Source organism: Lissotriton helveticus, chromosome 7, assembly GCF_964261635.1.
Source record: "Lissotriton helveticus chromosome 7, aLisHel1.1, whole genome shotgun sequence".
Classification (NCBI taxonomy): domain Eukaryota; kingdom Metazoa; phylum Chordata; class Amphibia; order Caudata; family Salamandridae; genus Lissotriton; species Lissotriton helveticus.
Genome location: NC_136068.1, coordinates 57,657,331 through 57,681,680, shown reverse-complemented (window position 1 = coordinate 57,681,680; position 24,350 = coordinate 57,657,331). Strand labels below are relative to the sequence as shown.

Genomic DNA, 24,350 nt, shown 5'->3' with positions numbered 1-24,350 from the left:
CTACATTTGCCATTAAACCTACATCCTTTCCAGTAAAGTCCCATACTTCTGGTTTCACTGTCTTTTGGAGTTCTTCAGGTAAGCCTTGTGCAGTCATTCGTTTAATTTCTGAATCTGGTCTGATTAACATTAATTTGTATATGCCATCTTTGTCAGGGGTTTGAATTTCGACGCCCTTTGGTGTGCAAAAGATGGTACAGTTCATTTTGCACAACAAATCACGTCCCAGTAAGTTTACTGGGCTAGTATCACAAACTACAAATCTATGCATCTCCTTGAAGTTGCCTATTGTTATCTCCATGGGCTCAGTAACTGGGGTACTAATCAATTGATTAGACACACCCACTACTTGGATTGCTTCTCCCGAGAGGGGTAGGTTTGGAACGTCTGCTGTTCTCACAGTAGAACGGGTAGCACCAGTGTCCAATAGAAAGGTGACATCATTTCCATCAACCTTTCCTTCAATGTATGGCCCTGACTGGTCTACCGGCAAGGAGGCGCCAAGCACGCACTCCCAGGCCCCGTCAGAATTGATTGTCACAGAAAAAAGTGTCATTCAACAGATATTGTGAAGTTGCTGCATTTCTATTCTCATTTCCACCCCAGATCTCAATGTCATCACCCTGCAGTGATTTTCCCTTGTAATTCGGTTTTGGCGCACGGGGCAATTGACTTGCTTTTACCTGATGCTGGGTCTTTCTTGATTTCTCATTCTGCGTCTGTGGAGTTAAATCAGGGGTTTGGGCATTATCATTCTGTAAATATGGACACTCGTCTCTCCAGTGCCCGATTTCTCCGCACTGGTGGCAGGGAAATTTCTTTTTAGCATCTTCTCTGCTCATTTTCACCTTGGGCTTCCCTCCACCCCCAGAGCCTTGATTTTGGGTATTTTTATTTATCTTATTCAATTGCTTTTCTTGTTGTTCTGCTAGCTTCACTTGTGCCCACATGACCTTCTCCTTGAGTGCCTTTTTCTTATCTGCCATCTCGTCCTCACAGTACTTTGCGTACCGTAGGACCTCATCCATTTTCTTGGACTGCCAACATATTTTATTATCTTTGATCCACTGACAAATTTCGGGTCTTAAACCGTTTACAAACCTGTAAATGAAGTGGGTCATATCCTTCATCTCGATGTTATCTATACCACTGTACGTTTTAAACACTTGTAACAGTCTCTCATAAAAGGAGTGTACAGTTTCGTCCCTTTCCTGTGTGGTTCTATCTATCTTGGTCCAATCAGTTTCCTTTGCAGGCACCTTTCCCTTCAGGTGTAACATTACCTGTTCGTATTTTTTCATTACCTCATTAGAAGGAGCTCCTGTTATAGAGTCCCTCGGGTATTCCTCACTAGGCCAACCGATGGCAACCTTGCATTCGGTCCATAAATCCACAGGAACAACTATGTCGAAAAACCCATCCAGGTCTTTCCATAAGCATTTTTGCACCTTTACAAATCTTTCCACTTGCCTGTACCAATCTACTGCTTTTTCTCGCAATTTTGGGAAATCATTGGTAAAGGACACAATATTCTGTCTGGACCAGGGAACGTGCACATATTTTTCACCTGGCACTTCACGCATAGGGTATAACTGCTCTGGTTTGTCAGCTTCTTTTAGAACGAATTCAGGAGTCGCCTGTTTGGATCTAGCCTCATCCTTTTTCTTGGTCCATCTGGTTTTCGATCTTTCCACGTCTCCCCATTTTTGCAGGACTGTCAATAATTCTTTGACCTGCACCTTTTTCCCGGACACATTCAGGTTGTCTAAATCTTTGTCTGAAAACTCTGCTCTGTACGGTTTTTGCAAAGGTTTCGATTTTGATATATCGATTCCCATACTAGCTGCAGTGTCGGTCAGCTTTTCATGGAGTACTCTGGTATTTCTGGTAAGACTCTTGCAGATAAACAGCAACTCTTCCTCCGAGTAGGTATTTAATCGATCTAATCCTACGTTTCCTGCCATCAGTTCTTCTATTTCTACTCCCAGCTTGTAAAGATCTAGAGGTTTCGAGTGAGGAGTTTGTTTTTCCAATTCTTGACTCCATCTCTCGATTTCTTCCGGAGTCACTGGAGTGACACTCTTAGTACCTGAAGCTGATTCCATTTGGATCTCCCTCGTATTGAAAGGATTATGCCTTTTCTGCATCCTTTTTCCTGTCTCCCTAATGGGCAGGTCCAATAGCGAGACTTCAGACTCGCATTCACTTGTCTGGTCATCTATGATTAAGGGTTCTGATTTCGGCTGCGCTATAATTGTGGAAATAACTGGAGTCTTTGGACTTCCCTGTCGATGCCCATACAACGGAACCACTGGTCCAATAGTTACTGGGATAGTCAGGGCTTCAGGGCTGGTATTTAACTGGGAGATTTTCTGAATTATTTCAGCTCTCTGTTTTGCTAGAGCCCCTCGCTCTTGTTCTTCTAATAATCTGTCTAAAGATTTTTCATGTAATACCCGCGGGGTCAAAGTCGGAACATAACTTGGGGCAGTGGGATGCGTCTCACTTGGTCCTTCACCATAATTCGGTCTTGGGAACAAACGTCCTATACTTAGGGATCTTGATGCTTCCTCACCTTGAGGTTGTAGGAACGGCATTCATGAACTTGAGGATCTCACCACACCTCCGTAGGAAGGGCGAAAACAAAAGTCTTTTTCACGGGAGTACTTCATCTCTCCACTAGTGGGCATTCTGGGGTAAATATCTTTCGTATCTATGGGTCCTAAACCCTCGTTATAGGGAGGTATTTGGCAACTCTCTCCTACACTTACAGATCTGGCCTCATCTTTGGGAGGAGGTCTTCGGAAAACATCCCCTTCACTAGAAGGTCGGTGTCCATCATTATAAGGAGGTGGACTTCTTATAAACATGTCGTCTAACAGTTCATCATCCGACTCCCCAATGGGCACCCAGGGTTTACATTGTTCTGTCTTCTTTTCCCCCCAGGAGGACCACCCATTGGCATCATTGGAAACAATCCTTCTACAATCATACTCTGTCTCCACTGTTTCATCTTTTTATCTCGGGTTTCCTGCTTCAATTTCGGATAAAATTTAGTTAACCCTTTATCCATGCGGGGCTTATCTCTTTCAAAAGCCTCGATCTCCCATTCTTCTAGAGCTTCGTACTGAGTTAATCTAGGTCTGGGATGTAAACCATTCATTCGGGTTCTCAAATTAAATAAAATCCTGCCATTAAAGGTACCTTCTAACGGAAAAGCCAAGATTCCGTCATCCTTTGTATATTCTGCCCAGCTTTCTAACCACACACACGTATTGTACCCTCTATCAAACATCATGAAAGATGCGGGAGTGTTTGGTTGGAGGTATGACAACACCTTCTCTGGTTCTAATCGGCTTGTCCTTTTTGAAGTAATTCTTTACTTTATTTACAAGAGACAATTTTCTCTTGTTTCCGTACATAATGTCGTGTTTTACACCTTTAAACTGATCTCTCTCGAACCATAAACACCGAGGATCAGGTCTGGTATGCGGTCTATACGAATGCCACATACGATTCCTACGAGTGACCTTTGTTTACAAAATCACTCCCAAATCCAAGTGCGTCTTTTATTTTCGTGCGACCAATGAAGTGCACGGGTTCAAATAATCTCGACCAATGGGTGCGCTGCCTTTTCGGGAGACAGTTCTCACGCTTCGGCACTCACCCCTCCTTTACAATTCCAGCTCCGCTACACACCCGCTGCGTCTACCAATCCCAGCGCGGCACAGAGTGACGTCAGAGCAGCTTCGCGACTGACTCCCTCCTTCACAAGGTAACGGAAACTTTCTTTCTTTCTAAAGTGCTAGTGCTTCGTTATTTTACAACGAATACACATTCGCCACTGTACTCAAGTGTCTAGACAGTAAAGAATCTGTTTCACTGCAAGTTAACTACTTCCATTTACTTTTCACACACTACGGATAGATCTCTTCTGCCTATCCTTCACTCAAGCATTAGGGAACCTGCTACTTCTTAGACTTATCCACTTCTTTCCGGGATATATACTAAGTCTAAAGTTTCACCAGCGAACCCCTTTGCTGTCACTCAAGCTCCGATGAATCCTGCTACTCCTTCCGGTGCGACCCTTACTAGGTTATATCACAATAGAAGTTTTGCCAGTAAACTCGTTGCTATCATTTATTCAACTATTCATTCAGAAAACCCTAATCAGTGCTTCCAGTTCTGCCTAACCCGCACCAATTTTCCTTGGGCCAGTGACCTCGAAGCAAGTGGATTCTATTCACCACTCACTATTCAATTCCCCGGGGATTCCAGACTAACATTTAACATTTACTAACGAGTGGGTTTAATACATATATCAGTACAATAATAAGAAAAACAATTTAAAACATTTCATAATTTTCCAAAGCAAACATTTCAAGTGAGTGATCAAATCACATGAACTACTTGCCCTTGTAGCAGCATCAAAACCTTATTTAGCAGCATCCAACCTAACTAGTTTAACTAGTCCTACCTAACTTTTAACTATTCCCTAACCATCCTCTGCGCTACCAGAAAAATACTGATAGAGATCGCAGGTCACCCGACCAATAATTTTACCAGATGCGTTTCGGGCCCATATAATTCCAATTTACCACATACATTAATCAGGCGACCTTGCTTTCTACTACCAGTATCCCTGTTTCCTTCCTATTTATTTCTAATGTACCCGACTTACCAATCCACCGTTACGGGTACCTATGACCACAACAGATCAGGGAGCTAGCTGTGAAGAAAGGCAGGCAAAATACAATACTGACTTTATTTCTTGGTATTCATAAAATGACCACAGACTACTGGGAAGTTTTAGAAGCTTTATCTAATAATCAGTTTCGGAAATCATAAGATTTACAGTTAAAAGGCAATCGATAATCAAGATAACTAAAAGCACATAACCATAGAGAAAATATATAAGGGCAATCATTTAAGGTTTGTAAACAGGGAACATGCTAGGTAGATGATACTCAAGAATGGACATCTAAAGATGGGCAAGCTTATGCACGTACTAGACTTATACTATGGGAACGTACTTCATGAGTTTGGGTGAAAAATTAGGAAACCTATACATCTATAGGAAGGGTGAAAATTGGAACACGCTATTACAATATAACTTCAGATCAGTTTAAAGGAGAAAATTTATAGCTAGACTACTTATATCCACTTCCACACCGGCACTATATGGCCGAAGGTGGCATGGATTAATCAGCAATTCCCACGTGACGTAAACTCCGCCGCAATGGCGGGCTGATGGGTCTTGTTCTAGTTTTTGTTACCAATAACTCCTAACAACATTGGTTCACATATACATCCTACTGTTTCATAGCCACTGGTTTAGTTACACACCATCCCTTGACCTGTTCTGCTCTGTAATGTGTTGTGCATTGTGATAATAGGGGAGCGAACAGACAGGTCGGTAAATATTCCCACTGACCCTCCACACTTGTTTTTGATAGTATTTAGAGCAACTTTTTAGTTGCGGGTCTATTTAATATGGATGCGAACACTATTTGTTTGCACCTTTATAGCTCACCCAACTTAATTGTGTGTGTTGGCCTTATGCCTACCTAATCCCGCTCCCTTTTTCAATGACACTTGATGACATTAATATCAACCTTACTCTTTATATGGAAAGAGACTCTATGATAATTACTGTGTAACACATGACGATGCTTCATGGGGTTGAGTGACGATCTACTACTAAGTGACTCCTGTCAGTGTATACACAGATCAGACAACTATTGTCTTTTAATATAATCTCCTCTCCATGAACATTTCAATAAGGATAGAATGCTCCTTGCAGATGACCAATCTAATTACAGGATTAGTAAATTCTTCATTATACTCCAGCGTGGATGTTTTCACTATGACAGTGAACATTATTGCTATGTTTTACATTTAATGAAATATTACTGGGGGATTACCTGTTGCATGGCACGTTGGTAGCTTTACAATCAGAAGACACACGCAAGTACTATCTGTTTACAAAGTTTTTTTGATCATTCAACGAGCCCAGTTTAGCATTTACAGTCGTGCGCACGCCAAAAGGAATAGTGTCTCCCGTTTTGGGTCATGCGCGTGAACTCATAGACAAATATTAGACAGAATACCAAAATAATATTCTGAGAGCAGGTATACAGTGTTGCTTTATTATCTGTGACTAAGTATAGAAACTTCTCTAACGCACAACGTAATCTGTTTAAATGTTTAATCTTTAACATACAACCATCCACGCATTGTGACTAACTGCGCAGGCGCTTCGGAGTAGTGCTTCTCTTCGCGCATGGCTTGAGAGTTTTTTTGAACGCCCCGGAGGCGTCGTCATCCATTGAGCGGCGGTTATATCAGGGCAGAAGGCGGCCTTACAATCACCTCCACTTCCGCTCGGCTCATGGACAGGGGTACCGACGGACAGGTGAGTGTCCGGTTAGACTCCCCTCATCTCAACCAGCTCCTTTAGATGAGATAAGACCATTTAGCTCCTGCTGTTGAAACTAGCAACAGCCTGGATGTTCCTTATGGTTTGATAACTATGCTACAAAAGGGGAATTCTGCCGCTCTACATTCCTTGATACTGAAGGAATTTCCAACTGAGAGCAACCCCCTTGTTTGGCATCTTTTCGCTATTTGTAAATTCCTTTTACCTATGTCACTTGACAAGGTTTTATAGCAAGCTCATAGTTTGCACAATTGTATGAGGAGCTCTTTAACTATCATAAGTTGGTCTAGATATACTCATAAGTGTCTATACTATATCTTGGGAGATAAGGTATATTACAGCAAACGCGCTTTCCAATGTGTCATTTGGGATGGGATGTGGGTTCTGGTTTGGCAGAGGGGCACCAATCACACGTTTGTTGGGTTATGTGTGTAGAGCAATTGGCTAGGGCACTGGAAAGTTGTATGCTTATTGTGTCCTTTTTTCTACACCGCAGAGCGGGGCCTCATTCTCCCGAGCGGGTGCCGGGTGAGGTGAGGTCTTCACCCACACAAGGCTGGGTGAGTATCACTTTGAGGAAATGCCTCTAAGTGATGAAGCTATTGTGCTTTTTTCTATTTTATGCAGAATGTCAATAATTCATGCAGGTGCTCTTGCTATACGGTTTCTCTGTATTCAGGTGGTAGTGTATGTGTAATTTAGTGTTGTTGTACAATAATTTTTGTTTGTTGATAGGAAGAAGACATGCTTCTTTCCGGCTAGTGGACGTCTAAACACCAAAGTTACTGGTAGATATGTATTTGTCTATTGGTAAACTTTTCATTATTATTATTTTTCACCTAACTTATCACTTGGAGTGACAGTTGCAGTAGCCATTCTATATCTAAGGTCCTGAAGAAAGCCGGGGCAATGCCCCATAGGCTGAAACATGTCGACCGTTCTGCAAAGCGCCAAAGGGTAGTCTTCACTACCAGGCGTGTTTTTAACCCTTGACACACGGACTTCTATATGTACACTCTTCTGGAGTCTGCGTAGCTAATTTTATTCACCATCACTCAAGCACTGCACTTTATTAAGTCCACCTCATGGTAAACATCATGGCTAGACTTCTGATATCCACTTCCACACCGGCACTATATGGCCGAAGGTGGCATTGAATAATCAGCAATTCCCACGTGACGTAAACTCCGCCGCAATGGCGGGCTGATGGGTCTTGTTCTAGTTTTTGTTACCAATAACTCCTAACAACATTGGTTCACATATACATCCTACTGTTTCATAGCCACTGGTTTAGTTACACACCATCCCTTGACCTGTTCTGCTCTGTAATGTGTTGTGCATTGTGATAATAGGGGAGTGAACAGACAGGTCGGTAAATATTCCCCCTGACCCTCCACACTTGTTTTTGATAGAAAATTTATAGACAACATCTATGTGTCATTAACGGTATGGAGGAAGATGCATAAAGGGAGGGTAACATAGGAACATGCTACGAAAAATAATGTAGGGCTTTCATTTAGTAGGTTTGCGAAAAGTATGGAAAATATAACATGTGCAAAGGTATGTCTTTATTGAAGCAAAGACAGAGGAATAGGAAGGTGCAGTATAGAGTTCTCAGCCCTATCTATATATTTACCTAGAATGGTGTGAAGACCAACCCTGGCCACGGATCAGTCAAGGACAGGAAATACCCCAAGGTAAAGCAGTCGTCAATGGGACAGCAGGTGCAGAATGGACACGCCAGGACAGGACAGGAAAACCAGATTAGGATCAGGACAGGACCACCAAGGCACGACCAGCACCCGCAGTTTGGAAGCAACGCCTGCGCTCCGCCCTCTCTGCAGCTATCAGTCAGAACCCCGATTGGGTTAGCGAACTCCCCAGCAAAGTGCTCCGCCAGCACTTAAGGTTTAGTAAAACCTTAGAGTCTATGGTCAAATTCGGACAGAGTGCTCCGCAGCGCTCTGTAAATTCAGTCACCTATTGAGTGCGTTGGGTCAGTGACAGGTCAGCTATTCAGACAAGTCGGACAAATTCCCTAGGTGAACCTAGGCTAGTTATACTGTTTTCGGGTCAGTGTACCACCCCCCAATGTTGCAAAGTGTCAGAATCCACAATTTCGATTGGTCCCAAGGAAGCCTAGGTCAACACACCAATCAGAACAAACTTCTACAAGTCCTACTTTACATATTTGGGAACCTCCTAGCAAGTTTGGGGTTCCCATGACCTATTCTACAGAATACAATAGCGGAATATACAATTGTAGCAAATGCAGTACAAAATTCTGTTTCTCAGGCTGGGTGAAGGTGCATCTTCCCAGGCACGTCTTGGCAGGGACCTTCAGTTGGCATCCTGTCAATGCCACAGCCAGAGTTCGGGCATGCGTAGACTATCCTCTTAACATGGAGTCTTAAGCCTTGCATCAGACCCTCAATACCGCGGTACATGAAAAGTAAGCGAAAACAAATTAAAACATAGAAATAAATGAATATACTACATACCACGATTGTGTACTTATGGTTTCTCATTATAAAAATATACTGCGATTATAGGTTAGAGCAACACACAATAACACGAGAGCATCTGCACGAGCTTCACCACGTTAATACATAAGCAGCCATCTTAAGGCTTATTACGCATGCGCATATTCTCCCACCAAAACTACAACTACGTCACGTCACGTGAGTGTGATTAACGCATGCGCAGAAGCAAATTCCAAACAGCGGCCATTTTTAGAGACAAGAGTTAATCGTTTTAGTAAAACACATAGGCAAGCATCACTAAGATACACACATATTCGAAATAAAGGGAAATTAGTACAACATACGAATTTTATTACCAGGTTATAACAGTTTCGAGGTTCATGACTCGAGCAAGTCGCGATGCGAAATCTTGCTTCATCACTAGCATCAGTTGTACCCACACAATCAAATTTGGGATCAAACCCATTCAAGTTTTTTGTTGTCTTTGAACTTTCAAAATAACTTTGGAAAACCTCTCACTACTGAAATTTACATTTGTTTTTTCACAACGGTCTTAAATTGATAATTATTTTCAGAAAAAGTCCTCACGAAGTCCTCACAAACTTTGGGTAAAATTCGACCAGACCTAGGAACAAACACAAATTATCTTTGTTGCCCCGGTAGGTACCAATGCCTGATTGAGTTTTGTGCCATCCACAGTGATCTCATTCCCCAAATTGACTAAATATGGAACTCAATCGTTGGTTTAGCCTACACACTTGTTTAATACATGTGCACGTAGTTTTTCTAGCACTTCTCTCACTCTGACCTCATGCTGTACTCTTAATTCCAAACATCATATGTGAGTGGGCTGCACACCATTTAGCTGCCAACAGATTCCTCCTGTGTTTAATCCTTCCGAATTTAATATTGCATGCTCGATGGTGACGTGCCCACCCCCAACAGCACGTTGTTCACTAAACCATATTATAATTGGAACACCTTTCATGCCCCAAACCAAAGCACAGCTACAACTGCATTTGCAATAATCTCTCTTCTTTGTCATCCGTTGCCTTCATTTTTATAACATATTTCAACCTTTTTAAACATTTTAGATCCACTTGCAAGGAAATGCCATTTCCTAAGTTTCTCATATTCAAGACAGGCCATCCGATCTCTCATTCAAGAATAATAATAATCCACATTTGTAAAGTGCACGATTACCCGTAAGGGTCTCTAGACGCTGGGGGCCATCGGGAAGATTAAGCAAGCTATTGCTCAGAGTCACATGGTGCTGGGCTAACCTGCCGCCAGTGCCGGGGATCGAACAGTGATCCACAGATTCCGGAGTCAGTCGCCCTAGCCGCGGCGCCACACCTCTTGTACAAAAGCAAAGTTCATCCAAAGCTGTTTAATTGAAACCCAATGCATTTCGGGCCCCACAGGGGCCCTTTGTCAGGAGTAACTGACAATCACAATTAAACAAGCATTAGTATACAGTGCGCCACTGTGTTTGGAAAATCTCATAATTGTCAGTTGGACCCCATTTACAACAACCCTCACAAAATTCAACAATGCTATTAGTCCCGATCAAAATAAAAACATCCTGTTGTTTGATTCATATTTGTAATGCATGTGCATATTTAATTCTATTTTAATCTATTTAACACTCCTATACAATCACCACGACGCCTATCACCCTTAAACATAACTTCACATTCTTCCCCATCCCATGTGCTTTCCCCTTCGAGCCCCTTATCAACATCCCAATACCAAAACCTCCCTCACCGTCAAACTTTCATACTTATTCCTTTCTGACCATCTGCCTTTCTCTTCACACAACTACCATGAACACACATCCCGGCAGAAGGTCAGAAAGGAATAAGTATGAAAGTTTGACGGGGAGGGAGGTTTTGGTATTGGGATGTTGATAAGGGGCTCAAAGTGATGCCTTTGGTAATGCCAAGAATTCTTCAATTTTGGGAGGGGGAACTTTTCCACCACAAGTTTCTTCTTACACTCTCTTAAATCCACACACAGGGGGATTTTTCCATTGGCCTTACGTGCAACAACTAAGGGAGCAAACCATTGAGAAGCCTCCACTTCACTTCTTCAATTACCCCCCCCTTTTGAGTAAAGCTTCTAATTCTTTGTTCACCTCCTCTCTCAACACCAATGGAATGTCTCAGGACGTATGCACTCTATGCAATTCCTTTTTAATAGGATTTTGTGCAAATATCCAGCAAGTGAACCAATTTTTCCCAAACAACCTCTGGGAATTTAGTTTTTTAACCTGACTCCATAACATTCACTCTCTCCATGACCAAAACCTGTTTGACACCATTGGGGTCTAGAATGATATCTAACTTCCTTCTAACCTAACACAGATGGCCTTCCCCTGCACCATACAGTTTAACAAAAGCTTTCCTCCCCTTAAACTCAAAAGTTACTTATCTTTCGCCTAGCATGGGTATGGGCTCCCCTGTAACGCTTTCAGGAGATACATCCTAAGGGTTTAAAACAAACCTAAAAATTCCAATAACTTTTTCTCCCACTGTTTTTGTCAACATTCGTATAGGGAGATCCAGAATCAGCAACTATACACATTTCAATACTTCCTAACTTTATTTTGCACACAGGTTTACTCCTGGATTGCAGACTACGGTTATTGATCACCGTGGTTTCAGATTAAACCCAACACACAATCATAATCATGTAGAAGGACCTTCTCCAGCTGACATCCAGAATCTGACTCTGTCCTTGTCTCCTCTTGAACAAATACTTCCTTCTTGTTGTTCTTTCCATCCCTACATACTTTAGTGAAGTGTCCCTTAATGCCACACTCACTACACTTCTGATTGCTGGTTGGGCATTTTTAGCTGTATGCAAGGTGATCCTTGCTCCCACATTTCTTCCACTCTGTTTGCCCCTGTACTTCCAACTTTATTTTTTATTAACTTTGCTAGCTAGTCCGTCCTTCTGACTGTTTTTACTGTTACTAGTAAGTGGTTTAGCACATTTGTTGGATATCTCTGCCTTTTTTAATAACACTACTACCTCCACCAACTGAGACTCTCTATACACCCACAACCTTCCTTGCAGATGCTCATTGTTGACATGCATGATTATCTGATCCCTGATTAATTGATCATGTAAGGATCTGAATCTTCATGTTAACTCAATTCTTCTTAAGTTAGTTACATATTCTTCAATTGTTTCCATTTTCCACTGCTTTCTACTGAAGAAATTGTGACAGTCTGCAGCGATACAGACGGAAGTGGAATAATAGTTATCCAAGTCTTCCAAAGCATTCTGTAAAACCTGAGTCTCAATTGCAGAACACATTTTCTTTTCCACAGAGTTATACACTATGAGGCCCGTGGCCCGAATTAATGTAAAATCATTTTCTTCTTCCTGGTTAGAGATAATTCTTAATTTACATCCTCAATGGTATTGATGCAATTTAGAAAGTATTCCTTCCATTCATGCCATTTGATGGGTGTGTCACCTACTGTAACCAACAATGCTTGTGGGGGAGTTAAAGAAAATGTTCGACAAACACATGATGAAGAACGCTCACAAAAGGAATGATTCACTTATAGACCTCACAGTAGAGAAACTAGCAATTTCTGGCTGTCATAATATGCCGAAAAGTACTTTTAAAGGTGCCTGAAAAATGCTGACAATAAATCAATGCCAGCAGTTATAATGAATAAAAGTGTCATCAGTATTGCTCCCAAGCTTCTGTAAAGTATGACTCTAGTGTAAATGTTCCATAACCTCTAAATTTGGCAATGTGACGCATGTGCCACACCCAATTATCACTCGATCTTGCAGAATTCCTCAAACATTCCACAACTCTAAAGGGGTTCCGAAAATACACTCTCCCCTTCAGGCACTTTACTCCATTTTTTTGTTTTAACCCACTCCTACCCTTAATGTCTCCCTAGTAGCATTCCTCTTATCATAGTTTATTTTGTATACTCTCTGAGCTTTAATGATGTTGACCTTGACAACTTCAGGTGACCACTCCACATGTCTTCTACTGTCCATCCACCCTATGTTATCTTTGGTAAAAGGCTCCCCTCCACACATAAGAACAAACAGACTGATCCCTGTGAGAGATGCCATCAATCGGTAACCCCACAACATCTTTTTGACTTCCACTTTCCAATTCCTCTTATTTTCACAAGCAATTTGTATAGTACCTTTCATCACCTGATTAAAACGCTCAACAGCACCATTTCCAGGCCAGATGATACACTGAATTTCTAACATGCTTTATACCATTGCTCTGCAAAAATTTCTCAACTTTGAATGCCGTAAAATGTGTTTGATTGTCACTTAGAAGGCTCTTTGGTAAACCCTCTTTCAAAAACACCTCTCCTAGAAACTTCACAACAGGGTCTGCATCGGCCTTTTTAACAATATCCAACTCCACCCACTTACTAAAATAGTCCACCAGTACAATGATACATTTTATCTCACCAGATTTGGACAGGACTGCACAGGACCCACAAAATCCTCAGCCAACATATCCCAAGCCATCTCTGGACACTCCATATGCATCAATTTCGGTCTCAAAGTATGTAAACTTTTATCTGAATCAGCACACTGTCCACAATCCCTTACACTTCAAGATCAATCCCCGGCCACCAACATGAAGTTTTAACTATTTTCTTGGTTCCCACTATTCCAAAATGTCCCTCATGACACAGATCCAATATGTTATTCCTGACACTAAGTGGTGGTACAATTTTTCCACCCCCTCAACACAAATCCAGACTCCAAACTTAACTCATTTCTTACCTCCCAAAAACTTTCACTTCAGCTAGGTCTGGCTTCTTCTCTCCCCAACTTTCCAAAATCCACTCCTTCACTTTTTTTAGTAAATCATCTTTCTCATATTCAACCATCCACTCTTTCCTCTCAATAGAACTCATCTCTTCTTCTTCCACCAATTCAATCTGATAATCATCACAAATACTTTCTGGCACCTCCTAAATTTGTAAGGGAATTCAAGTGAAACAATCAGCAACCTTGTTCTGTACACCAGGCACATACTTAATCCTATAGTAATAATCCTGTAATCTCATGGAAGGTCTGGCAATTCTTGCTGAAGCTTTCACCATTCCATTCGCTGTAAGCAAGATCACAAAAGGCTTGTGATCAGTTCTAACATTAAACTCAGTACCCCACAAAAATTACTCTGAAATGTTCCATGGCCCATACCCACCCAAGAGTCTCCTTCTCAATCACAGAATAAACTTTTTCAGCAGGCGTTAGACTTCTTGATGCAAAACCAATCACAGCCTCCTTTGTACCACTCTCAATCTATGTAAGCACTGCTCCCAGACCTGTCCCGCTCGCATCCATCGTAAGCACACTATGCACATCAGTATCAAAACCCTTGATAGGAGCTTCATTACATATTTCACTTTTTAACTGCTTAAAAGCTTCCACACATTTTTCTCCCCAAATAAATTTGCACCTCTGTTTAGGCAATTATCTCAAATCATAAGATTGTTCCTCAAAAGTTTTCACATATTTTGAGTTCTTTCTAAGGAGAAATGCTGTCCTCCCCAATCACATGGCCCAAATATGTCACTTTGTTCTGTGCAAAATTATATTTTTCATACTCTGCTGTTTACCCTCTTGCTTTCAATACTTCCATGAGTTCCTTCAGCCTCTGATCATGCACTTGTCTGATCTCCCTCATTATCAAAATATCGTATTGAAAGTACAGAACCCCAGTGATACCTTTCAGAACTTTACTCATCAGTCTGTGAAAAACTGAGGCCTCTAAAGCTAATCCAAATAGCATTCTGACATATTGGTAACATCCAAAAGGAGTTATGAACAATGTTATTTTCCTGCTTTGATCATGTATCGCAACTTGATGATAGGCTGAAGACAAGTCCACTGTCGAAAACCACTTAATTATTTTTTGCTCAAATTTCATTTATCTTTGGCAAAGGAAACCTGTCCACTCGAATCTCTCTATTTATACCTCTCAAGTCCACACATACCCTCAGTTTTCCATTGGACTTGCGTACGACTACAATTAGGGACATCCATTCCAATTACTCCATTTGCTCAATCACGCCAGCCAACTCCTACCTGTTCAACTCTTTTTCCAACTCACCCCTTACAACAAATGGAACATTCTTCACTTTAAAATTTACAGGTACTGCACCCTCCTTCAATATAATCTTGTGCTTAAATCCTTTAAGCAAACCAATCTTTCCTGAGAAAACTTCCTCATAATCTTCACACATTTTTTTTCCAACATCCTCTCCATCATTTGACACCAAAACTTGTTCTCTACTATTTGGGTCGCGAATGATGTTCAAACTTCTTTGATCCTTCCAACCCAAAACACACGGCCCATACTCCGCCACATACATCCTACGTTTAGCTCTCTGACCCTTAAAAACAAAAGAAACAGCCCTGCACTCCACTATGGGTATGGTTTCCCCCGTGAAACTCTCAGGTTTAATGTCACAAGATTTAAGTTCTTCTCCCATCGCATTCATAAATGTTTTCTTCCACATATCTAAATTGACTATAGTGTAAGGCCACCCTGAATCTGCCACCAGAATGACCGGACACCAGCAACAACTATCTCACAAGACGGTTTACTTCTTCCATGACTCGACATCTGGTACTGCACCCTTAACCATAATTACTAGATCATCCTTGTCAAAACACTCCTCTTCAGTGTCATTCTCTTTCTGTCGCACTGACACACATTTAACTCGTTCTGACATTCTTCCTTCTGCAAGCAAATGCAAAATGTCCAATGAGACCACTAGTTGCACACTTCCGATCCCAAAGCCTACTATTAGCCAAATGCTCCTGACTCCCACATCTGTAACATCCCAGAACACCTTGAACATCTTTCTTGAAAATCTACTTCCATAGGAACAGTTGACTTCTTTTGCTCCTTGTAATCCTGTGTTTTATTACTCAAAATATTTTTGGTAACTGGTTTACTATATTTTTTTTCATTCAGTGCACACACTTCTTCCCGCTCTTTACCATCCTCTAAAGCTGCTTTTGCACATCTTAAGGATACTTCAGCTTTTCTTACAACAGCTAGTACTTTGTTTTAAAGTGCTATCACCCATAGCCTATAACCTTTCCTGCACCCTTTTATTGTTCGTAAGCATAATGATTGGATCCCTTATTAATTCTTCTTGCAGTGGACCAAATCTACAGGGTACAGCCATTTCTTTTAAATGTGCAAAATATTCATCAATCGTCTCACTTTGTTCCTGTTTCCTGCGGAATTTTTTTTATCTATCAATACAATGTAAACTGTAGGTGCATAATACTTTTCTGAGTCTTCTAATGTATTAGCGTAGACATCTGATTACTCTTCTCCTTGTACTTTCATTTCCATCTGGTTATATTACTTAATACCTTCTGGTCCCAAAGAATGCAACAATATACCTTTCTTAACCCCTTCTACGCTCATGACGAGCTCAGCTCGTCATGGGCGTAACCTGCGCTACGCGGATGACGAGCTGACCTTGTCACGTAACGCGGGATTTTTAAAATCTCAACGAGCAGCGGGAAAACCGCTAGCGCGCATGCGGTTAATACCTGGTGTAAGACTTTCACTGTTTATTGTAACCATATAATTTATAAAGTAATCTTTACATTCTTGCCATTTTATGCATGGCTCACATGGTTCTGGTAGAAATGGATTTGGTGGTGTTAATGTGGATGTCTGTGCTGCACACATTTTACACCTTATATTAAATATTACTAAATTTTTAAATTGCTCCTCAACAAGACCTCCCGGATTCCTTTCACTAAAAGAGGCTCAGTCAATAAATATCACTACTCCCAAAACGCTAATTAAAATAGTCACAGGTGTGCGCATCATCGTGTATGAACGCAGTCTCAACTCTTCCACATAAATGTAACATGTAGAGCTCACCAGAAATAAATAACTCTAACAGGTGTGTGCATCACCGTGAGTGAATGCACTGCAAATTCCTCAATTCAATTATGTATTTCCTTCTTTAACTATGTGCGCTTCACAATTTCATAAGATGATGTGCTCATCACCGTTGTGCAATATGCAATGTATCATCAATCTTTTACCCACTGCTTACTCACCATTGCATGTTTCACCTTTCTCGAGTGAATTCTCCTTCCTAAATGGCCGTTCCATTCTTTCCCATTGGTCCGTCTTCCTGTGACCTCATGGGACTTGTGGTTTGGCATGTTATCCTGATGTCGGCAATTAATAAAGTTAGATAAGAGAAGGCATAAAAGTCGTGTTGGACTTGGCCCTTTTTGCAGGGTCATCCCTGAATTTTTTGCCATCCTCCTGTATTGTTCCTGACCAGTGTTCGTTGGTTTTAGAACTCTGGGCACTTTACTACTGCTGATCAGTTCTAAAGTGCATATGCTCTCTGTATAAAGTGTTATGGTAATTGGCTGTCCATAATTGGTATGATTGCCTTGCTAGTAAAATCCCTAGTAAAGTGCACTATGTGTGCCAGGGCTGGTAATACAAATGTTACAAGTGGGCCTGCAGCACTAATTGTGCCACCCATACAAGTAGCCCTAAAGAGAGAACTCAGGCCTGCCACTGCAGTGCCTGCGCGCAGTTTGTTAAACTGCCTTGTTGTCCTGACAAGTGCACCCACTTGCCAGGCCTTACCCATCCCTTTTTATGCACATAAGACACCCTATGGTAGGCCCAAAGTACCCTCCTGGTCAGGGTGCAGTGTATATGAAAGGTAGGACATGTACTAAGGTGTGTAACATGTCCTGACAGTGAAAAACTGCCAGATTCGGTTTTCACTGTTGCAAGGCCATCTTGCCCATAGGACAGAATGGGGGAGGCTGTGTAATATGTTTCCAGCCTATCTTACCATAGGCTGAAGATGGAGAGGTGAGGTTTAGTTAGTGTGCCTGAACTCACAATTTAATAGCACATCTGTAGATGGTTTTTGAATTGTGTGTTTAGAAACTACGCTTTTAGAAATGGCTGGTTTCTTTGTTCTAACAATTCTGTGTGTCTATGCCTGGTTGTGGATTGACTGTCTGGATTTGAATGTGATAGGATCTGGGAAATGTCTTGACCCAGGGGCGGAGGTGAGACAGCAACAGGCTGACCTGAATCTGGAGTGTATGGGGGAGGAGTAGCCCATGGAGGTGAATAGGCCATAAAACAATGGCTCCATCTCCTGCTGAGTGATTGAGGATCGAGACCCCCACTATCAAAGGAAGAAGGTGTCACTGGCACAGAGACACCCAGAACTGGTTTGGACATGGGTCAGTGCCCCCATGAACTGAAAGACTTTAAAGACATTTATGAGAGATGTAACCGCTGGACTTTGGACTGATCAAGACTGAAAAGGATTGAAACTACTTCGCAGTCACGAGGAACCTCTGCCAAAGGAAGAACAGCTGAAGAGAAGGACTGATTCTTGCTGTGTGTTCTGGGGCTGGCCTGCAGTTTGCTGATTTAACTAAGGAGAGGCTAAGGGACTTTGCTGTGTGCTGTGTCCCCCTGCTTGAAAGGACTTTGCTGTGTGCTGGGCCACAAAGTAGCGTGTCCCCAAAGACCCGAGGAGAGCTGGCTCCCTGTTGTGGAAACTCAGGAACATAAAAGTTTCCAACTGTGTCTCAGCAACGCTGTGTGCGTATGCTTTTTGCAGCTTGAGACCTTTTTATGAACTGCCCTGTGATTATGTGCACCCAGATTCCAAGTGAGTCTCAGCGGCGTTGTGTGCATGTGCTTCGTGCAGCCTGAAACCTTTGTGAGGATTGCCCTATGAGCTTGTGCACTCAGAGTCCAAGTGAGTCTCAGCGATGCTGTGTGCGTGTGCTTGTGCTGCCTGAGACCTTCATGAGGATTGCCCTGTGATCGTATGCCCCCGGAGCTCAAGTGAGTCTCAGCGACACTGTGTGTGTTTTGCCTGTTGCAGCCTTAGACCTTTGTGAGAAATTGCCCCGTGACTGTGTTTCCCAGACCTTCCAGGGCACCGCGACCTGTGCCGGAGAACATTATTTTGGCATTACGAACTGCCTGATTGTTGCATTATGCTTTACATTTTGAAGTGCCTGATTGTTGCATTACGAATCGCATTATTTTTGCATTATGAACTGCCTAATTGTTGCCTTACGAATTGCATTATTTTTGCATTACGAACTGCCTGATTGTTGCATTACGAATTGTACTATTTTGCCATTATGAACTGCCTGATTGTTGCATTATGAACTGCATAGCATTGCATTAGGACTCCATTGGATCATGGCAAGGTGAAATATTACAAATATGCATATGTCGGGTTTTTATCGTGTGGTCTCATCATATATCTTTTTTGTTTACAAACATATAATTGTTGTGTGGAGTCCATTTGTGGTGTTATCACTGGGTTACTGAGAGGTGGTTGCAAATACATTACATATTTGCCTTGGAGATAAGCCTGGCTGCTCGTGCCAAGCTGCCGAGGGGGTGAGCAGGGTCTATCAGAGAAGGTTTCCTTCCTTTCCCTGACTTAGAAGCAAGGGTCCCTATTTGGACTAAGGTACCTACCTCAGCCAATTAGAGACCTCTAGTTCTAACAAGGAGCTTCCGGTCTTGCAATAAAATTATGGATCTTCATAAAAAATAAGTCTCCCAAGATGGTCGCCAGCGAAAAAAGTGCCCAAATGTAGCACAAATATCACCCAAATGTAGCCCAAGTGTTGCCCAAAGACAGACATGTGCAAAACACTTAGGGCCAGATGTAGGTAGGCTATTACCGATCGGAATCGGCCGAAAATACCGATTTCCGTCCGTTTCCGATCGGTAGTGAGCGTTCGATATGTAGGTGACCAAAAATAGGCTGATTCGGTAATTATACCGATCGGTATAATTACCGAGCAGTAAAATACCGATAATTGAATGTTACCTATCGGTAATGTTACCTATCGGTAATGTTACCTATCGGTAATGTCACCGATCGGTAATGTTACCTATCGGTAATGTTACCTATCGGTAATGTCACCGATCGGTAAAGTTACCGATCGGAAATGTTACCGATCGGTAATGTCACAGATCGGTATTGTTACCGATCGGAAATGTTACAGATCGGTAAATAAAAGTAGGTAAAATTGAAAATCGAGATGTAGGGAGGCCCAGAAATACCGATTTTGCCTCAAAATCGGTATTTGAGAGTCGGAATTTACCATGGATTCAAATCAGGTGGTAACCAGGTGCAGCCTATAAAAAAGGACCCAAAATGCAATTCAGTTTGCACAATGGCGGCATTCTATGTAATAGCAAGACGTCTACGGCTACGGGAGGAAGGAGAGAGGGAATGGCTGAGACAGGAGCAGGTCTACAGGCAGAGGGTCACCCTGTTGATGCTGACAGAGGAGGAGATAGTACAAAGGTACAGGTTGGCTCCAGTAACCATCATGGAGCTCATCAGGGACCTTAAACCACTGTTGGAGCACCCCACCCCAAGGGCACATGCAATACCAGCACATGTGCAGGTGCTGTGCAGCCTCCACCTGCTGGCGTCAGGGAGCTACCAGAGCATGGTTGCTGTGGCGGGAGGGGTGACCCAGAGCAGCCTCTCAAGGTTCTTCCACAGATTCCTTGACGCCATGTTGCACAGGATGGAGCATTATATTTCATTTCCATCCACCCATGCTGAACTGGTACAAACAAAATCAGACTTTTACCAGATGGCAAGATTTCCCCATATCATCGGATGCATTGATGGGACACACATCCCCATTTGTCCCCCTGCTGCCACCGAATACATTTACCGCAATAGGAAGTCAAGCCACACCATCAACGTCCAGGTGATTTGCAATGCAAAGTACGTTATCACAGACCTTGTAGCTAAATTCCCTGGAAGTACACATGACTCCTATATATTTCAGAACAGCGGCATCTATGAACGGCTGTCAGCAGGGGAATTTGGCGAAGGATACCTCCTAGGTAAGACAGAGTCTGCGACAGCATTCACACATATTGCAGTGAGACTTACAAGTATACATGTGACTAATGTACTCCCATTTCCCTTTTAGGAGACAGTGCATATGCCCTACGTTCTTTTATTCTCACTCCCTACCTCAACCCCTCCACACCCAGCCAAAGGAGGTATAACCGGGCACATAAAAGTACAAGGAATGTGGTTGAACGGACATTTGGCATCTGGAAGAGCCGATTTAGATGCCTTCACAAGAGTGGAGGCGCAAGGCAGTATACCCCCACAACATGCTGCAAAATCATAGCTGCCTGTGCCATGTTGCACAACTTGGCTGTCAAAAAGGGTACACAGGTGGAGTTGGAGGAGTACGAGGACCATGATGACGACAATGCCGTGCCTGACATACAACCTGCTGGAGTCACAACACCAAGTGATGGGAGATACAGGCGTGAGGAAATAACAGCCAACTATTTCTGAGTAAGTAATGACACACAGACAGGTTGTGAATGGAAGTAAAGTATTTATCTGTTGGCACGAACTTACAGCACTTAGGTGCAACAAATTAACATGTACAAAGGTGGGGACAACATGTCCAGGGTTACTTCACCCAAACTTTTAAAGTCACTTTCTCTGCCGCTTCCCAGACACACTGGGAGTATCCCCACTGCCTTCCTCCAGGCTTGAAGGCTCAGCTGTGCGCCTCCGGCCCCTACGAGCAGGCACCACAGCACTACCCAAGCTGCTGCGGCTACTACTGTCCTCCCCTTCAGCCACATCCAGGGCAGGATTGTGAGCAGCATTACTGATCATCATTGCCTCTAGGGCACTGGTTATTTTGGCTATGCCCCTTGTGACCTCTGCTGTATTTTGTGTTAGGCTTTCCTGCATATTGTTTCCTCTCCTGCATAGCTGTGCAGTGGCAGTGGCAAGGCGATTCAGCGCCCTGTTGGTAGCGCGGGTGTCCCTGCGCCTTGTATTCTCTATGTGGTCCATCTTATCGCACAGCTGCGTGATAGCAGACGTAATACCAGCAACTAGGTTGTCATTTGATTTTACCATGTCCCTGCTGCAATTGGCTATATCAGTAATGCCCTTCCCCATCTCTCCTACAGTTTGATTGAGAGCACGGAATTGCCGGTGGCAGGCCTGGATGGATCTGCCCTGCATGCGCTGGATGCGCACCATGCTTCCCTCCAGCCCCCGGAAGACAGTGCCTTCTCCAGTGCCTCCTGCAGTGCTGTGCATGCGGCGACGTCTTGGCATGGTGTCTTCATCAGTGTTTGCCTGCAGTGCAGCATGAGGCATAGGTGGAGTTTGCTCAGCCTGATCTAATGCTGCCTCCATCAAGGGCAGTGTGGCCACGAGTCGCCTCCTGGCTGGTGGTGTTGCAGGTGCAGCCTGTTGCATTACTGGGGAAGTCTCCGGTGAGAATACCAATGCAGGTGATTGTGACAGGTGTGGGGAGTGTGGAAGGTCGGGGGTGAGGCCTGTCTCCTCCTCCTGTGCAATGCCACTTGTGTCCTCCTCATCTTGCGATGGTTGCACATGGCTTGGCCCTGCCTCCTCACTCTCCTCCCTCGCTGCTGCAGTCCCTGGTGTCGATGTGCCTTGCTTGGCTGATGGTGCCCCTAGGTGTAAATAAGCGTATGTACATTGATTGTTACTGTGTCACAGTGACTATAAATAAATCTTTACACATTTAACTTTCATGATTCTGCAATACTTTCACTGCCTTGCTGATGTCTGTTCAGTTATACATGGTCTAATATTAGCAGACTACATTTCCCATTATGCATTGCTCCTGTATAGTGCTAGCAGTACTGGACTGGGCTTGGCCTGTGCTCAGAGGTTTAAGGGATGCTGCTTGGTATGGGGTGTTGTGCTGCGCATGCATCTTACCTTTTGATTTGGCTCGGGCTGAGCTGTCCACTGCTCCCAGTCCCACCACACTGTCTGGCTCGATGGTAGACGCCACCAACTCCTCCAGCTCAGTCAGGGGGGGTGCTGGATTCCTGCCTCCTCCAGTGACACCAGCCTGTTTATGCAGCTCTGCAAGCTTCCTCTTGGTTTGGCTCCTGAGGTCATAGAATCTTTTCTTTAAATCCTCCATGCTCCTGCTGGTGACTCCCACTGCATTTACCCTTTCCACTATGTGCAGCCACAGCTTTCGCTTAGCTGACTCAGCCATGGTGAGGGAGAGCTTCCCAAATAGTTGGGTGTGCACCTTGACCACCTCCTCAACTAGGAGTTCAAGCTCAGTGTTGCTGAACTTAATTTTTCTCTTTCTCTCACTGCTGCTTGACATTATTCCTGGGTTTTCAACACAAACAACTCTCCCCCTGCTCCTCTCTCTGTGTGCTCTGCTCTGCCTGTCTCCAGAACTTTCTAATGAGTTGCACCTGGCTGGGCAGGCACTTCCTGGGAGGAAGGGGGAGGGTGGTTGCACCTGATTGGCTGTTGTGTTCAGTTTCACTTTTGTTTGCTGCACGTTTGTATGTAATACCGATCGGTATTTACCGATCGGTAGTACCGATCGGTATTTGCCGATCGGTATTACAGATCGGTATTTCCAATGCATTCCTATGGGACTTTTGGCCCATAGGAATGCATTGGAAATACCGATCTGTAATACCGATCGGTATTTACCGATCGGTAGTACCGATCGGTAAATACAGATCACCCGTTACCGATTTTTACCGAATCGGAATATTTTTCCGATTTTTTACCTACATATCATTTTCCGATTTTTAAATACCGAATCTGTAAAAATCGGTAAAATTCGGTATTTAAAAATCGGTAAAATGGATTTACCTACATCTGGCCCTTAATTATTTAGTTTTTTTGCAGTTTTATATAGTGCAGACTTGACGCAAAGGTATTGTGGTGCTTTACCTGAGCATCAGTTACAATACACAAGGACACATTTATTATGGTTTTAGGCATAGGGAGATTTGCCTAGAATCACAGGATGTCGAGATGACACCGAAATTCTTGGAAAATTGAGGGCAGGGAGGAGGGTGCTGAGGCAATAAGTTGACCACACTGGACAGGCAGGAGGGGCAGTGGCAGCACAATAGACCAGGGTTGACAAGAGAAAGGGGGGCAAGGGCAACAAACCAGCCATGTAGGATAGGCAAGAGGGGCTTTGGAAGAATTACAAACCACTGAGGGAAGAAAGAAGAGGCAGTAGCAGTACAACCATACATGCCAACAGACCCTTCAGGCAGGAGACTCCTGATGTTTTTAAGTCCAAAAGCACTTTATTTTATCGGTCTCCTGCCTAAAATCCCCTCTTTTTCAATGTAGTCCATTGGGAAAATCAATCCCCCAGATTCTTTTCAAAATCTCCCTCTTACCAAGTTCAAAATACTGGCAAGTATGTATTGGATAACAAAGGGCAGGTGAGATGGGGTAGATCAAAGGACTCGAAGGGCAGGGGCACCAAACGGACCTTACAGGTCAGGCATCCTGGGTTATAGCAGCATAATACACCAT

General features: G+C 43.1%; 1 protein-coding gene across 1 annotated transcript in view; it reads right to left on the bottom strand.

Moving 5' to 3' along the window:
• Positions 1 to 23,160, bottom strand: part of LOC144768923 (uncharacterized) — a 42,763-nt gene extending 19,603 nt beyond the window's left edge. The window contains exons 1-3 of the mRNA XM_078652932.1: positions 22,755 to 23,160; positions 22,140 to 22,483; positions 13,711 to 13,901 (exon numbers count right to left, since the gene is read on the bottom strand). Coding sequence (XP_078509058.1) covers positions 13,711 to 13,901; positions 22,140 to 22,483; positions 22,755 to 23,160 — 941 coding nt within the window. The remainder of the gene's footprint in view (positions 1 to 13,710; positions 13,902 to 22,139; positions 22,484 to 22,754) is intronic.
• Between the last annotated feature and the right edge of the window lie 1,190 nt (positions 23,161 to 24,350).